General features: G+C 45.5%; 2 protein-coding genes across 2 annotated transcripts; one reads left to right on the forward strand and one right to left on the reverse strand.

Annotated features, from left to right (window-relative positions):
- The first annotated feature begins 1,140 nt into the window (after positions 1 to 1,140).
- Positions 1,141 to 7,187, forward strand: LOC110090612 (LHFPL tetraspan subfamily member 5 protein). The gene is made up of 3 exons (XM_020814305.3): positions 1,141 to 1,999; positions 4,187 to 4,429; positions 7,047 to 7,187. The coding sequence occupies exons 1-3, from the start codon at positions 1,567 to 1,569 to the stop codon at positions 7,073 to 7,075; spliced, it is 705 nt and encodes a 234-aa protein (XP_020669964.2). The 5' UTR covers positions 1,141 to 1,566; the 3' UTR covers positions 7,076 to 7,187.
- Positions 7,188 to 7,625: 438 nt separating this feature from the next.
- Positions 7,626 to 15,533, reverse strand: PCSK1N (proprotein convertase subtilisin/kexin type 1 inhibitor). The gene is made up of 3 exons (XM_020814322.3): positions 15,296 to 15,533; positions 9,769 to 10,364; positions 7,626 to 8,485 (listed from the first exon to the last, which is right to left on the reverse strand). The coding sequence occupies exons 1-3, from the start codon at positions 15,530 to 15,532 to the stop codon at positions 8,227 to 8,229; spliced, it is 1,092 nt and encodes a 363-aa protein (XP_020669981.3). The 5' UTR covers position 15,533; the 3' UTR covers positions 7,626 to 8,226.
- Positions 15,534 to 16,776: the final 1,243 nt, after the last annotated feature.

Genomic DNA, 16,776 nt, shown 5'->3' on the forward strand with positions numbered 1-16,776 from the left:
CAAGCTTTTACCAAGCTATGTGGTTGAGAGAAGAAAGGGAGTCCTGAGAACTCTTTTTTTTTTCCTTCTGTGTCTAGTTTTCTTGCAGAAGCTTTCTGATTGTATCCCAGTGGTATATCTAGTAGCACCTCGCCTGTAGTAAACTCCCTTTCTGCCAGTGATCTTCACTCACATAGAACCTTGCAGGACCCTTCCAACTTATTTATTATTCTTTTGCGGTCATAGGTTTTAAGGTGCTCTCCATTATCTGGGGCAATGCCTGTGGACTGATGTGGAGGTAGTTTCCTCAACCTGATGGGAATCCTGTTTGGGTTAGCTAAAAACATGATCCCCTGCTTCTCTAGTTGGCACAGAATGCTATTCAGTTTGATGGGGATTACTACTAGATAGCTACCATGTTTCCCTGAAAATAAGACATGTGGAAGAGAACACTGTGCCCTGACCACCATCCAGGCCGACTTCTTTTGCACATGAACTGCAGAGGCACCATTTTGCTCCTCAACCCAGCCAGCAAAACGTCTTCAGCCGGCCCTCCGCAGAGATCTGCCGCCTCAGCGAACCAGCAGTAGATGCGGCAGTTTTGCCCCACAATAAATAGGCTGTGTCAATTGGTCAATAATAAACTTGTTTATATATGCAGTATAATAAATCTGCCGCCGCCTGAGGCGACATTACCCTAAGATCTTCCCTCCAGCTAGGAGAGAGAAAGAGTAATGTAATGGCGTTCCCGTTCTCTCATCCCGGGGAAGCGAATTTGAAGGGAAGGGGGAAAAAAACGACTCCTCCAGGATCCTCTTCCCGCCTCTCCTTGGTTCTCCCAGCCGAGGAATGATTTAGCCCCTGCAGCTGCTGAACCTCCGCAACGTTTGAGGCGGGGAGGCGGCGGCGGCGGCGGGCAAGCAGGTGCATCGAGCCGGGCAAAGTGAGCTTCGCGCTCCGTCCTCTGGCCACCGCGGGCGCCCGAGCGCGGCGCGGGAACAAGAGCGAGCCTTTCCAGCCTGGGCGCTGGGCCAAGGGGACGTTGCTCGCCCCGCCGCTCCACAAAACGGCGCAAAGGGACAACAGAAAAGTCAGTCTGTGGCAAGCAAACCTGAGGAAGACGGGGGGGGGGGGTGGAGGAGGCGGGGGGGGGAGAGAGAAGCAGCCGTTCCCTCCTTCCTTCCCCTCCTCCCCCGCAAAGAAGAGGAAGAAGGGCACGCAGCAGCAGCAGCAGCAGCCCCCAAACTCAAATACGTGCACAGCCCGGCAGAGCAACGCAGAGATTGCAGACGGCGGGAACCTAGCAACCATCACCCCCACGAGGGCGGTTGGAAGGAAAGAAGGAAGGAAGGAAGGAGCGGGTGACTTAAGATCCCCAATGGAGGAGGATCGAAGCTGCTGGAGTAGCGGAATGCAGAAATAGCAAGCAGAGGAGGGCTATAAGCTACCCACGCCAGAGGGAAGGGCACAGCAGCTGGATTCTGGAGTGAGAGGACTTTCCTTCTGTGGTGGGGAAGGAGCCAAGGGTAGCTTATTCCCTGGTGGAGTGGAGGAGGGCATAGACCCCTGGGAAGAGTCTGGGGGGGCATGTTGGCAGCCCGAGAAGCCGCTGCCCTCTACCAGACAGATTTTGTGCGCAATGCCAGGGCAGTGGGCGCCCTCTGGGCCGGCTGCACCCTCTGCTTTGGCATCCTCGAGGTGGTGGTGCTGATTCAGCCGGCCTGGGTGCAGACGGCACCCCTCACCTACCAGCTGCCCCCCTCGGGGGTCCTGTCTGACCCCAGTGTGAGCGCCGTGGGCTCTTTCGGCCTCTACCAAGTCTGCACCGAGCGGGACAGCGCCCTCCAGTGTGAGGGGTCGCTGGTCACCCTGACGCCCATCCCATCCTTCAAGGCGGCTGCCGTCTTTGTCCTGATGGCCCTGGTGCTGGTGCTGGGCAGCGTGGCTTCCTTGGGGCTCTTCTGGGTCTGCAGTCCTGGGACCGTCTACAAGGTGTGTGCCTGGCAGCAACTTTCAGCAGGTGAGAGAAAAAAAGTGGCCCTTAGGTCAGAGAAGGGGAGGGCAAATATGCTAAGGTAGGGGTGGGTGTGAGTTAGAAAAGGAAGACTTGGGCCATCTTATTTAAAGAGGAAGAATAGAAGGAAGAAAATGTCAAGAAAGAGGAAAATCTGAAGGGGTTGTGGACAGAGATTCAAAATTTCTGGGAGATGTGGTTAAAAAAATAAAAGAAAATTTGCTTTCCTTTTTTTGCAGGTAACGATGTGCAAAAAGAGGGGCTTTTAGGACTCAAATCCCACATAAGCCATTCAGTACAATTGCCTGGAAGCAATATATTTAGCACTTCAGTGTGACCAAGAAACACGGTCTATGATGCAGCTGTGCTGGCAAAAATGGACTTGATTCCCTCTAGGTGGCAGGTGCCTAAGAGTCATACCTGGGCAGCCTCAACTATTAGGAATTAACTCTGTTTCTAGTGAAGGGTCTTGTTTCTGCCCATCTCTCATGTTGGCCCTAAGTAACCTGATTATTCCGCGCTCACTGTACTGAAAGTAAACACGAATGCCTCAGGGCAACCTGGGCTTCACTACAGGAGACGGAACTCCTTTTCCATGCTAGAGGAACTTGTGGTGTAAATCTCTTCATCAAGGCAGGTATTTTGCTATTATTTCGTAAAACTCAGCTTTGACCTAGGAGTTTGACCTAGAGGGGTTTCTTAATGCACATGGCTCAAGCCTTTTTTGTTTTCTTTTTTTTGCACCACTCCTGTAAACTTAAAGGATTCTTAACAATTTAATACTGAACATGTAAGTGTAAGGCCCAGAGAAGTTGGCTTAGGAGTTCCTGGTGGAGGTGAGATTTAAAAGCAGAGGTTTTTCTTCCTGCCTGCTTTCTGCCTACCATGTTCTCTAACCTAGAACAGTAAAACGCTCTTGTGCAGGTCTCATTTATTTTAATTAAGACTCTGCAGCAGATCTTCCTGGTGAACTGTGCCCCTCTTGGAAGATGGTATCAGAAGAGTGGAGAAAGATACTTTTAAAAAAATCAGCAAAATGACATGCTGAACTCATCCATAAGCATGACCAGCGGTAGGATGATGCTTCGGATTGGACTTCTGCTCAGTTAAAGATTTCTTCAGCTATGTCATTCTATTCATTCTTCTTTAAAAGTCACCTTGTGTGTTGGCACAGGTTTCCACTGTTAGGTATCAAAATGTCCTTTTGACCCTATAGAGTAGCCTAGGTGGCTTGACAGCCCCCAGACGTGTTGGCTTAAAATTCATGTCGTCCCCAACTAGCACGGCAAATCAGCATGTTACCTGGGGATGGTGGAGATAGTCTTTTAACACATCTGGAAACAGGGAAACATTGCTGTAGCACATGAATTGTATTTTCTCCTCCTTCACCAGGGCTGGAGCAAGGAGAAAGAATAATGCTAGCTGCAGATTTTGAAGACTTTGAACAGGATTAGCCAATGGAGAGCTCCTTTTGATTGTGTTTGCTCATCATGAATACTTCTGTGAAGCTGAAATAATAGTGTTGTTAGGGTTGTAGGCTCTCAGATGGTCCTGACAAAAATCCATATTTATGTGACAGGTACCCATGTATCTTTGCCATGCTCTGAGGCAGAAAGTCAGAAGTAAACTAGTATCTTGTGAGGATGGTTAGCCCTACCACTCAGCAGAGTGAAACAACTTCTTCAGGAAGATGATGCTGGAGAACAGAAGGGGCAAGCTCTTATCTGTTCTTATGGACTATTCAGCTATCCTTCTCTGCTGTAAGACAACCACTGTGTCTATTGCACAACCTGTCCTGTGCCCCTTTACACTCATATGTTGCCCAAGGAGTGGTGAATGATTGTTCTTAGTGCCAAAGTTCAAGTAAGATCCAAATGTCGGTCCAACTTTTCTATATGGACTGGACAGAGACCATCAATCTTGGTCTCAATCAACAAAATGTCTTAGGATTCGTCCCCCACCCACCAAAAAAATAAAATACAATAAATACAGGATCTTGTGGCACTTTCAAGAGAAGCAAGTTTTATTTGACAAAAATAAAGTCTTTTAAAATGCCACAAAACACTTGGTTGCAACTGACTAACATGACTACCTTCCTGGAAACATCTTGTGTTAGAGCATATAGGGGAGGGTTGCTGCTTAGGGACCAGTTTTTATTAACCCTCAGCTTCTCTCTCTGTCTCTTTCTCGTAGCAACATGCCAGGCCCTTGGCTGCCTGGTTTTCCCAGATGGCTGGGGAGCACCAGAGGTGAGAGCTCTTTGTGGGCCTCGGGCTCGGAGCTATACCCTGGGTGCATGCACAATACACTGGGCCTTTACCCTTGCCTTGTTGGGCATAGTGGATGCTGTGGTGCTTGCCACCCTTGCTTTCGTCCTGGGAAACCGTCAAGATGCTCTGCTACCAGCAGGCTATACACCGCCCACTGGAGGAAGAGGTAAGCAATTACACATTCCCCTCCTACACCGACCCAACCTCAGAATTTTGGCAATAATGGGACCTAATGAATGATGGTGTCTTCTGACCAGCTGCATTAGGAACAGGTCTGGCCACAATATTAGTTGTTGCACAGTAATACAGGAGCCCCATGGTGCAGTGGTTAAACTGCAGTTCTGCAGCAAGACTCTGCTCATGATCTGAGTTTGAGGGAGCAGGCTCAAAGTTAACTCAGCCTTCCATCCTTCTCAGGTTGGTAAATTTGTTACTCATCTCACAGCGCGAGTGGGGGTGTGTGTCAAGAATGTGTAGCCTGCATAATTAAATTGTAAACCATGCAGTGAGTGCTTTAAGCACTATGGTGCGGTATATAAGCAGCACTTTGATGGACAATGAGACACACCTATGTGGTGAAGGAGGTTAGTAATTCCCTAAGACAGAGATGGAAGGAAAGAGCATGCTCTCCGTCGCACTTTTTAAGCTCCTCCCTCCACAAATAATAGTTTGTTCACAAAGAATACAAAGAGAGCATCTCCACCAAATTCTCCAAGTTGCAAATTAGTAAATATTGTGGTTATTGTGTATACTTCCTACTAGCCTAAAATGACTAAAAGATGTAAACATATGGCTGGGACTAAGGGTCAACAGGATTAGGGATCTGCCAGTGCTAGGACAGATAGCAAGGAATTTCTGTGACTTTGAGATTTTCATAGAATTTACCTGTTTTGCATTTCCTGGGGTGCATTGTGAGAAAAAGTGCACCTTTACTCAATGGGGAAGACCTATATCATGTGTACTGTTTTTCACATCCTCGCCCAAGCCTGTTTATAAGTTCCTTGAGCTGTTAGACTAAGTGCTGCAGTCTTGCTTCCAGCCTGACATGTAGCTTGATTTGATCTGAGAGGACATGTGTGGTCTCCAGCTTCATGTAAGTTTTGTATCAGCATCCTAGACTTGGCAGTGCCACACATCGTCTTCAAGCTGCTTAACACCCCAGAGTGTGATCCAGGACTGATGCCTACCCACAACCGCCTTTGAAAAATTAAAACCCGCAGGATAGGACTCTGATCAGTCCCAGACATCCAGCAATCCCTTTTTAATCTCCCAGAATGATCTATTTTTTATTTATTAAATTTATATACTGCCCCATTAGTGCAAAAGCACTACTCAGAGTGGTTTTACCATCAAGTAAAACAATAAATGCAAATAAAAAACAACAAAATAACAACACAGCAAGTGTTCTAGAATGACACTCCATCAGATCAATTGTGGGAAATTAGAATGATACCTCCTCCTGTACTTTCTGATGTTGCTTCTGCCACCACTTGAATGTCCCAAAGTGAAAGGGAGCTTATCAGATGATACTGTGCTGATGGGCCCCACAAATATGGAGACAGTCCTGTGCACAGATGCTGCTCTTTTTTTATTGATTGATAATTTCTGACATACAAAAAACCATGAAACACTAAAAAAAGAAAAGAATAAGACAAACGCAGAAAGAAAAAAAACCTAACTACATACAGTATGCTGCTCTAAGAAGGTCATGTGGTTGTCTAATCCAAACATAATGCTTCCAAGAGGAAGGTCCTTCGATAATTATGATCAAAAGTTTATCTAAAAGAAGCTAACTCAGAACCAGTTCCAAAAAAAGTCAGGCAAAGATGGTACTTTTCAGAATTCTCTTTTATCTTCAGTGGATAAAATCCTCTGTTGGGGAACAAAAAACAGGGAGAGGCTTTGGGCCTCAATATGTTTTTTCACTTTTAATTGCCAGGACACCCCCAGTCAGCCAAAGGTTCCCCAGTTGAGCCTGGCACGTTCTGATTTATGTATAAGAAGATCCACAAGATTCTTGTCCCACAAATAGTGTGATGTCGTATCTATAAATAAGAGTTGTCTTCTGTATTAGACGCAAAGAAAACATTCTGGGGCAACTGAGGGAACTGCTTTGTCAAGAACCTTCCATTACACTTATAACCTCAAGATGCACCTTTTTTTTAAGCTGTGGCCTGAATCCAGTTGATATAGTATTGATGGGATTTACCAAAATCTTTATTCACCATTTAGCAATTGATTCATTCGCCAGAATCCTACTCATATTTATGTAACTTACTGCAGCTAATTGCAGCTAATAATGAGGTCCTGAGCCACATCTTGGTCATGTGCCTGGTCGTATGCCTGACTGGCACCTTGTATATTATACAAATCTTATGTGAACACCAGTAGGATTCTGCCTAGTAGGTCTTCTCTAGCTAGGATGAATAACTGGATTTAAGTTTATAAATAGACATTTTCTCCTATAATAATACGGTTTTGAGTCAGTTGCAGGCAAGACCAACCATGCCATCTAGCAAGGTGAAGTAACCTGCTCAACATACAGTACAACCATGGGGGGGGGGGAGCGAGTGAGACAGGTGAAATAGAAACCAGTGTCTGAGCAGTTCATCAAGATTTATTTAAGTATTGGTCCTTGTGAGTGTTGTGGCAGCAGATTTCAGCTCCATTTCAGACAGCAAGATGGCTGGGCCAGCAGCACTAGTGGGTCATAAAACACCAAGTGAAAGCCACTTTACTGTGTGATTATTACACCCTTTCCCCTCTTCAATGTCTGCTCATAGGGGCCACGTCAGCACTGACTCCAGATTGACTCGCTGCGGATCTTCAGTGAGCTTTCTTCAGACATGGACTCTCATTTACTGAACAAGGTCATGGCTTTTCTGTTAGCTGGCCGTTGCAATAAATTTATTTTTTAATTTTAATGCTATTGTGTATGTGGTTAATAAAGTAACTCCTGTAGCTGTTTGAATAGGCTTTAATAGATCTTTTATCATTCTTCTTCATCCTTAGAATCGTCTAAGACAAGTCATAATAATTCCTGTTTTAATGTAAGGTAAAAATGAGGGAGGGAGGAAATGTATGAGTTGTCCAGAGCTACCCAGTAAAATTCATGATGGGTGTAGCCACTGGATCTTTCTTTCAGGCTCCACAGTTCAACATCTGCCTAGCAAAACACAATGGAGTCCAGCAGAGCCTTGCAGTCGGAATGGGGAGGGAAGTGGGAACCTTCCACTCCAGAACTTTTTATTTGTTTCTTTTTATTAAGAACCAACGCCTGTAAACGAGAGCAACCAACCAGTATGGCATAATTTGAACAAGGTATGAAAAGGTGACACAGTTAAGTCACAGCTACATTAAAATACCTGAAGGGATTTTTAAATTTTTTTTTATTCATCAACACCAAAACTCTGGCCACAAGCATGATCAAACATGGCGACAAATCAGCAGGGGTGCATATGTACTGGTGTGTACTGAACACAAAGGGGTCTTACAAACCAGACAAAAACAAGCAAGTGGAAACTTAGGGGGAGCGGTAAAAGACAGGGTTAACATAATGGGGATATTAAGGCAGAAGGAAGATTTGGAGTGGAGAGAGACTGGGAGTTTATCTGAATCACATTGAAAAAGCAAGGGTGATAGGAAATTTAAACAGAGCATGGTAGAGCCCAGCTCTGGGTTCAGAACAGGGAGGGCTGCTCACCTTTAAAAGGTGTTCGTTCAGCTATCCTGGAGCCTTCTGACAGAAACTCCTGCTCCCTTCCCTATGACGGCAATAGAATGGGGGTGGGGACCCTAGCCCAAGGCGACTGCCCTTCCCAGTATTTTGGGGTCACAAGGCAGAACAGAGGCAAGAAAAAAACACTATGTGTTGCTTACAGTCCATTGACATTCAGAGACTGGTAGGGGGGCAGTGGTGAGAGGGCTCCCCAATTTTTTTTTTCCTGTGGAGACAAATTCCTGCTATTCAGAGACATAACGGAGTCTCTGGGTCCCCCCAGTCGCACCCCTCCGCCCTCCAGCCCCTTCTCCTTCTGTCCGCTTGACTCGTTGCAGCTGGGTCTCCCCTACAGCCTCCCCACCTAGGCGCTTGACGCGTAGCAGGTTGGGGGGCTCAGGGAGGTCTCCAGCAAAGATGGCGCGCCGGAGTCGTCTGGGGGGCATTGGGAGTCGTTGGGGGTCTGAGTTGCCCACCCCTGACAGGATTCTACCAACCAGGTACCTGAAAAAAAAAGAAGAAGAGAACTCAGGAGCCCATCAGTTAGCCCACTCATCATTTCAGAGAGCACACAAGCCTTTTGATGGATTCAGGAACAGACCTGGACTCCTAAACGTACCTCCCACCTCCCCTCCGCAAGCTAGAAAAAGAAAATAGAATTCTTCGTGTACAAAGAAACACCTTACTGACTATGGCAGGGGTGGCCTACCAGTTCCTGCTGGACTACAGTTCCCATCAGTCCAGGCCCGTGTAGCCAGTGGTGAGTTATGATAAGAGTTGTGCCCCAACACACTCCCCATACTGGTTATGAACCACAAAAAGCCACCTCATGTCCCCAGGACTGAAGCACTCAGGCAAGGATGTTGGGAGTGTAGGAAACTTCTGACCTCACTCTTTAAGAAATCCCGTGACTATCCCTGGATTTCTTCTCTTTTCTCACCTGTCATTTGCTCTTTCCCACCCTCCATACTCAAGGCCCTGGAGAGCAACAGATGTATAGCGTGGTGGACCTCTTGAGGTGCCCTGGAAATCTATCAGAGATTTCTCAACAATAACAGTAGACAAGCTTCCCAGCAACAGAGACTGTCCAGTCTCTCCATATGCATTTCCTGGAAAAAATATCCCAGGATCCTTTGCAGCATACTGTCCAATTGCTACCTTGAATCTTATTGAATTGGGCAATTCTTTTTCATTGTGTTTTGCATCTGAAAGGCCAGGTTATACATTCTACAGAATTAAATGGTAAATACTGTAGGCCTTTGATGACAGTGGTACCATTTCAGGTGATAGTCTGCATATGAATGAGTTTCCCATGCAAAACTAACTCCTTAAGAGAAAAAAAGCTGCATGTCAGAATGAAGACTAAGCTGGGCCCTTACCCCTGACTTTCCAGTTTTCCACACTAGAGGAGTGGCAGTTGTTTTTAAGTAGGGGAAACATCAAACAGAGAAACAACGATATTTGTAGCCTGAAGTGCACAACGCTATACTATTTAATTCTAGTGCAAACATAAACTACCTCGAAATTTCTTATTAGCCATTTCCTTTTTCAAAACTGTTATTTAGTACCACACTGTATAAGGCCTGCATTGTTTCCTTTTACTTTCTTTCAAATTAAAATAAATTAAATGGACAGCCTGAGTGTACTTGGTATTGAAGGAGTGGTCAGAACTCTGCACATGCTCATAGGTATTATTTCCTTTATTCCTTTCTACTTTATGTGGCTAAGAAACAGCATTCAGAATGGTTCCTTGGGGTTTTCTCTACAGCTATCCCATTTCCAGCTACCTCAACATTTCAGGGTCCATTTCTCCGGCGGGTTCCTCTTCTCCGCCTAGCTCTTCTTGGGGTTCAAAACCTCCTTCAGGAACCCAGTATCGATTTGGCAGAGATCTGGGTGGAGAAGAGCCACCTGCTAAGCCAGTCTCGTCGTATTCCGGGTACAGTGGGGCACCCTTGGCTTCGTCCCAAAGCCTTAAAAGGTTTGCCAAATAGACAGATTCCTGGTCCCGGCGATGCCCATCCTGAAGGAGGCGCTGCAGAGCCAGTGCCAGGCGTTCATCTGGGTGGAACTGGTTGCTTGGTGGAGCCACCGCCCTGTCTAGCGCTTGTGCTAAGCGGTCGTCCTGGAGCTGGTTATTGGGGGAAGCCATAGCTCTCTCCAAGGCTTGGGCGAGGTGCTCTTCCTGCAACTGACCACCAGGGGACGACAAGGCTCTCTCCAGTGCAGCCAGCCGAACCAACTCAGGATAGTACACTTCATTAGCCAACGTCTCCACAGCTTCATAGGGTGTTCCTTGAAGCTCACGACGAACCCGCCGGGTCCCCCCAGATAAGCTGTGGGTTAGCCCTCCTCCACGAGAACTCCCTGGGGCAGAAAGAGGCTGTAGGAAACAAGGGAGATGATTGCACAGGAGTTAATTTGTTAAAAAAAAAAAAGCTTAGTGGTGAGATATTTTGCATAGAGGTTTGTCAGGACTGAAATGTTCAGTTAGGGTTTGTCAGTCAGTGAATCCATGCAGTTTAATATTTGAGAAATAAAATCTAGTTTTTCCAGTTCACCCAAAACTTTTAAAATTAAACTGCTACAAAAATTCTTATAGAATTAAAATCTTTAAGCCTTTACAGGAAAATCCCTGCCAATTCCCACTTATTTTGGTAGAGGAAGATACATAACAAGGGCCAGCCCATCATTATAGGTGAAGTGAAACACTCACCTTAGGCAGAGAATTTGCATTTCATGAAAAGGCAGAAAAGTCTTAGTTATTTGCTTTTCGTCTTTTTTATTTTTTTGAGATGAGGACAGGTGCTTGTGTGATGTTCTGCCTCTTATGCCAAAATGACTTGGTCAGCTTTGGTTACTAAATTTCTTGATTTGGAGGGGTGGTGTTTTTTTGGGGGGGGGCATTTTCACCTAACAGATTTTGATTTTGCAGATGACATTGTACTGTTTAGTGAAATGAGAGCATGCTTGCAAGAAATGACCAGCAGCCTATTTATACGTAGGCCAATCTTGCTGGCTTCATTGTATATGAAGCCAGCAAGATTGGCCTACGTATAAATACAGAAAATACCATGTTTATGCAGATTGGAGGAATCCAAGACAGCACACCTATTATTGCCCAAGGCCAAGCTATAAAGCAAGTCCAACAATTCACTTGTCTTGGCGGCATTATGTCTGTTGATGGAAGCACAGACAAGGACATTAGCTGCTCAGTTGGAATGGCATCTGCTATATTTCAGCGCATGCACACAAGATGGTGAACAGCAACCATATGTATCGCCACAAAGATAAAGCTCTTTAAGTGTTTATACCTGCAGCAATATAAGCAAAACATGGAAATGCATGACCAAGATGACTAAAGGATTAAATGTTTTCCAACAACATTGCCTTAGAAAAATCCTCCATATCTCGTGATTGTATCGCTAATGAATACTACGAAGATCAGATTAAAAACATCTGTCAACAATTGTGAACAAATGCTGAATGCAATTTGACAGTCATATATTTTACACACACACACACACACACACACACACACACACACACACACACACACACACGAAGTTCACAGCTGAAAACTGAACTACGGTGGATACCTCCTGGAGGAAAGAGAAAATGAGGCCGGCCTTGAAAAACCAGCCATCAAACACTCAAGGAGGATCTCCAAACCATTAACATTCCTTGGGAGAATACCGAAAATGCTGCCAATGATCGAGTTTGTGGGAGATCACTTGCTGCCCAATGTACTCAGCACAGTACCAAATGATGATGATGATGATGATGATGATGATGATGATGATGATTTGGTGCTGTGCCTGAAGTCATTCTGCTTTTCCACTAAAGTCACAGTGATTTTATAAATTCTTAGATTTTTGTCCCAAGTTTACCCCCAAGAAGCTCACAAGGGCATTTTTTCTGAGGGTCATTTTATCCTCAAAAAACAACCTATCATGCAGGAAAAGGCCACGGTCAGGAAATATTAAGGGTGTGCTCTTTTTTTTAAATTAAGGGAAAAAATCCATTTCCAGAATTCTCCAAGAATTCTGGGACTTCCAAACCCCAGACAAGCACCCACAGATACCTACATGTCACTCACCTAGAGAACAGCCTATTCCAAATCTTTGTTGGCTTCTTGGGCCTTTGCTTCCTGTTGTAATTCTTTTTTAAAGGAAGAGGTAGTTGCCACAGTGCTTCCTGGGAATCATAGTTTTTGGGAGGCGCCCACTATAAAGCAAAACCATGACTTTCCGAGTCCTCTGCACCCAGGAGGCCACTCCCTGCTGTCACATAACCAACAACCCGACAGAAGGAGTGACTAAATTCCTGGGGCTGGAGAACACTGGGAGTTCCAGTCTCACTCCCTATTAGACTCTGTGGGGGGCATCACCCAAGGGCTCCCAGGAAGTATCCTGGCAAAGATTCTTTTATTGAAATTAACAACAGGAAGCAAAGGTCTGTCAAATCAATGCAGCCGCAAAGATAGGCCCTTCTTTAGGTGAGCGAAATCTAGGTAAATATCCAAATTACGATAAGTAAATATCCATTAATCTCCGTAACCACACAAGAAATAGCCTTCTTTCTCCATCTCCTCCAACAGCTGAGGTTTATCTATCCCTGGCCACAGAAATCACATGCATTCCTGGTTTTCCACTTTTCAGCCTGAATTTCTTCCAGACAGGCAGATGAGTAGCTGTGGATAACAGCACAAATAAAACATGGCTGCATGATATGGATCGCATGGCATATTGCAGAATTTGGAGTAGATATTCATAAAAGCATTCACGGAAAACAAATTCTCTTGTCACAAAAATTGAATTGTTCTTTAAAGGATCAAGTAAGATTTGCAGGGACACTTCATAGATGCGGGTACATATACTTCTGTCTCTCCCCATCGCATTACAGATCAAAGGGCACAATCCACAAACATATTAGTTTCCTTAACAATGTTTTAAAGAGGTTTTTTAAAAAGAAGAATGGGTTTTACTCATTATTTATTTATACATATAGGCATGAAAAGGAACAAAATTACAATGGATGTCTATGTGTGTACATCTATAAGTATATACATAAACCCCCATATATTCATTTGTCAGTGTGCATTCGTAAGCAGATACATAGGTTTGGTCTGTCAGCCATCCCAAGGGGTGCAGGGAAAGGGATGACAAGGGAAATCCTTTTCCGTTTCCCAACCTTCCAGTTCAACATATTCTAACGGGATCTACAGAGGTCAATTCTCATTTGGTCAACTTCTTGGTTACTGCAAAATGTTGCACGTCTTCATACATTACAAGTTATATTAATGTAAGCAGCATTCCGACAATCAGGTTTTGATTATGCCTTCTTATTATGACTGGCTTTGGTGGAAGCTTTTAATATACCCTCCAGATCTTCTGAGGAACAAATGGAATTGGCCCACAATGACCCTCCTCTCCTCACTAGTTAGGGGAGCAGATTCAAAATCTGTTCTCTCTAACCTTCATCGGAAGGGAGAAATTTAATTAAACCACTGGAATGAAAAGGAACTGAAAGCACTGAATGTTTTATTTTTAGTGGTCTAAATAAAGATATCAACTTGTCTACATTCGTATTGCGTAAGGGCCACACTGCTTTCTCTGTTGTTGTTGTTCTTGTTGTTGGTATTCAGGAAGTGGAAGGATGGGTGAAGGGTGGTAGATGCCAGGAAGAGAGGCTTTGCAGAAAGAGGAGCAGACTGGCAAGGGTTGTGGCTGGCCATCTCTGCAGAGGACCAACACAGAAATCTGTGAAGGTGCCTGTAAGAGATTCTGCAGTTTTTTTGCAGGATGAAGGAACAACCACCAGGAAGACAGAACATGGGCGGAATTGGACTGAGCACACTGAGAAGCTGTATGAATTAACCAGGGACCTCAGATGCTTTTTTGGGGGGGGGGGTTTCTCTTGTTGGGCTCCTACAAGCCCATACAAATGTGCCACAAAGCCCTCAAAGTCCATTCTGCCTCTGGTTCTGTTTTCCATGGTACTTTTCTGTTCAGGCAAGTAAGCCAGTGAAGGGTACAATCTCTTGCAGTAAGAAATTGAGGAGACAAAAGAACGCACACAGGCTACATGCAAATCTCTAGTGGCATGCATTCCAAGGCATGGCACGCTGTACACCCAACACACATGCTAAGAACTGAATCAACGGAATTCTCTTGCAGTTTTTTGAGGATACACACCCATCCACCATAAATCCACAGGATGAACTGCATGAGCGCACATACATGCACACACACAGAGAGAGTGCAATTTTTTAATGCACAAAGCATCTCATATCTACATTACACCACTTCCAGAATAGCTGGGCCCCATCTTGCCTTTGCTGTACACGGCCACCTTCCAGGACCCAATGACCTGCTTTCCATTTGCACATATGCCCACACTTATCCTCCTGTGCCCTCTAATTCTTTTACACACCTGCCACACAGTATCAATGTGCAGATACGCGATTTGTTAATGTGAGCCTTTCCTTCCCACCCACCAGGAGCCCTCACGTAAAACTGATCAAGCACGCACAATTGCTCACAGTAGGCACCCAAGTGAGTCACAACCACATCCACTGAACCATACACGACAGCAACCTCCTCAAATAGGTGGGTGGGGGGAAAATACGCAAACATGAATCAGTGTTCTGATTTCACAGAGAGAGAGAGAGAGAGGGGAGAAGAAGAAGAAGTACTGACTGTCAGTGGTCCTTTGTTGTTTACTTTATTTAGAAGCTCTTCTTGCTTTCGACATTGCCATCCTTCCTTCCAAAGGCTGGGATTTTTTTTATTTTTATTTTTATTTTTTTGCAACTCACACCCTTTCTAAATTCTAAATGGGTGTTTTGATGACCGCCTGAATCACAGAGTCTGAAAGTGCACAAAGCCCAGCGCACCCGGACTTTCCTTTTGCCAGCTGGGACCATTCATTCACTAGCATCCGTGTACAGAAAGATGAAATCTATGCAATCCAGACAAAGGCTTACAGATGAAGGAAAACAGGTGCGCCATAGAAAGCGGCCTGCAAAGCATATTCAGTCCCGGTGATTCGAGCAAGAAAGCAAAACCACTGCTAATCCTGGGCAGGGAGGAGGGGGGGTGTCCGGGGAGGCACCACAAGTCATCAATAATCCCGGCAGATAGTTAGACAGATGATGGACAGTCCGTCAATAAGCAGTCCATCAATCCCACCTCACCCACCCTTGCGGTCACACCCCTGGCCGAGCCGCATACGGCCCGAGCGATGAGCCGCCTTCGCACGGCCAGTCTTTACACCAGGCTAGGGCTCCGGCTCTGGGATCGAATCCCCTACCTTGGCGGCTCCGAGGCCCGAGAGCAGCGCGAGCAGCAGCGCCGGGCCCATCGCTCCCTTCGGTGACGGACGGGAGACAGAGGCTGCCCAGGCGGCGGCGGCGGCGACAGCAAGCGAGCGACGGATCCGAGCCCGGACTGCACCAGAAGCGCCAACGACGCCAGGCAACACCGGGAGCTCCGCCCCCTCCGGGCTCGGCCTTGGCTCCTCCCCCGTCCCCTCCCCCACCCCAACCATGGCTCCCCTCTCCAGCATCCTGGTGTCAAGGGCAGGCGAAGGGACGGCGAGGCGGGAGGGGAAGGGAAGGGAAGGGAAAGAAAAGAAAGGGAAGCCGACCCGCATCCTAGCCTCAGAACCCGATTTCAGCATCCTGGCACATCCCACGTCACAAAGAAAGCAGTGCCTCTGAGCGCGTTCAAAGTGCCCTGCCTTCAACCCAGCATCTTGGGGTGGAAGGGTGTGGTGGAAACTGAACCTTAGAGGGGGGAAATCTGTCACTTTGATAGGATTATGGATTACTATGGATAAAAACACATTATGCCCCCCCCAGTTGACATAATCCTTCACTTTTTTTCTCCTTGAGGGTTTGCTTGAGCCAGAACTCACTGTGTGTGTGTGTGTGCCCGCGCAACCAGACGAACACAAAAATGTATGCTCCAGGTGGCTTTATCAAGCAAGATGCTCCAAAAGGCAGTTCAATATGAGATGGGAAGGCCTAATTTGACGACGAAGTCTCGGTATTTCCATGATAGCCAGAAAGGGGAGTAGGGTCTGCTTGCAGACATTCAGCCAGAGGTGTGGGGCCTTCCAAAATTGGGCTGTAATTGCCATCATCCCTCACCATTGGCTTTATTGGCTAAAGGTAGCACAGAATGTACAGTATATGTGAAAAAATGTTAAATGTGTTTGCTACCACCAGATTGTTGTAATCAATCAGAAAGTCTGTAGTCAACCAGGCTGCTATATAAGGCAGGTGTCAGAAGTCTCATAGATACGGACTGATAGGAACCCAGACAATAGGTACCTCAGGCAGGGTTAAAGATGAAACTAAGACAGGGTCTCATAGGACAATATGTACCTCAGACAGGAATAAAGATGTAACTGACTAATATGTACTAGGGCTAAATAAGACTTACAAATGTAACAGTATTGTGATGAGATAGTTATTTAGAAAAGAAAATACGTCTGTTATGCCAAATATCTAAGCAGTATAATTTACGTTATATTTTAGAGATGTTTGTAATTAGTAAAAGATCTTTCATGTTTTAGCCAAGACACAGGTGATTATTTTAATATCGATTGCTGGCACAAACACACGTGTGAACATATAATTTTAGTCTGTACAAAAATGGTTTATCTTAACATTTCCAGCTATGTGCTATATCATTTATTTATTATAAACAATAGCCAACAGATTTAGGCTTTACCTTGAGTAAGCAGCTCTTAGGAATACTGGAAACATTTGGTCTTGTGTTTATGAA

The sequence above is a fragment of the Pogona vitticeps genome, chromosome 2, assembly GCF_051106095.1.
Source record: "Pogona vitticeps strain Pit_001003342236 chromosome 2, PviZW2.1, whole genome shotgun sequence".
NCBI lineage: Eukaryota > Metazoa > Chordata > Lepidosauria > Squamata > Agamidae > Pogona > Pogona vitticeps.

Bases quoted from the DNA above. Each gene is read 5' to 3' on its own strand.
- LOC110090612 (XM_020814305.3), top strand. From the start codon at position 1,567: ATGTTGGCAGCCCGAGAAGCCGCTGCCCTCTACCAGACAGATTTTGTG. The intron at 2,000-4,186 runs GTGAGAGAAAAA...TCTTTCTCGTAG, and splicing joins CTGGCAGCAACTTTCAGCAG to CAACATGCCAGGCCCTTGGC. The intron at 4,430-7,046 runs GTAAGCAATTAC...GTCTGCTCATAG, and splicing joins ACCGCCCACTGGAGGAAGAG to GGGCCACGTCAGCACTGACT.
- PCSK1N (XM_020814322.3), bottom strand. From the start codon at position 15,532: ATGGTTGGGGTGGGGGAGGGGACGGGGGAGGAGCCAAGGCCGAGCCCG. The intron at 10,365-15,295 runs GTAGGGGATTCG...TGTTTCCTACAG, and splicing joins CGGGCCTCGGAGCCGCCAAG to CCTCTTTCTGCCCCAGGGAG. The intron at 8,486-9,768 runs GTAGCTGGAAAT...TTTTTTTTTCAG, and splicing joins ATGGACCCTGAAATGTTGAG to GTACCTGGTTGGTAGAATCC.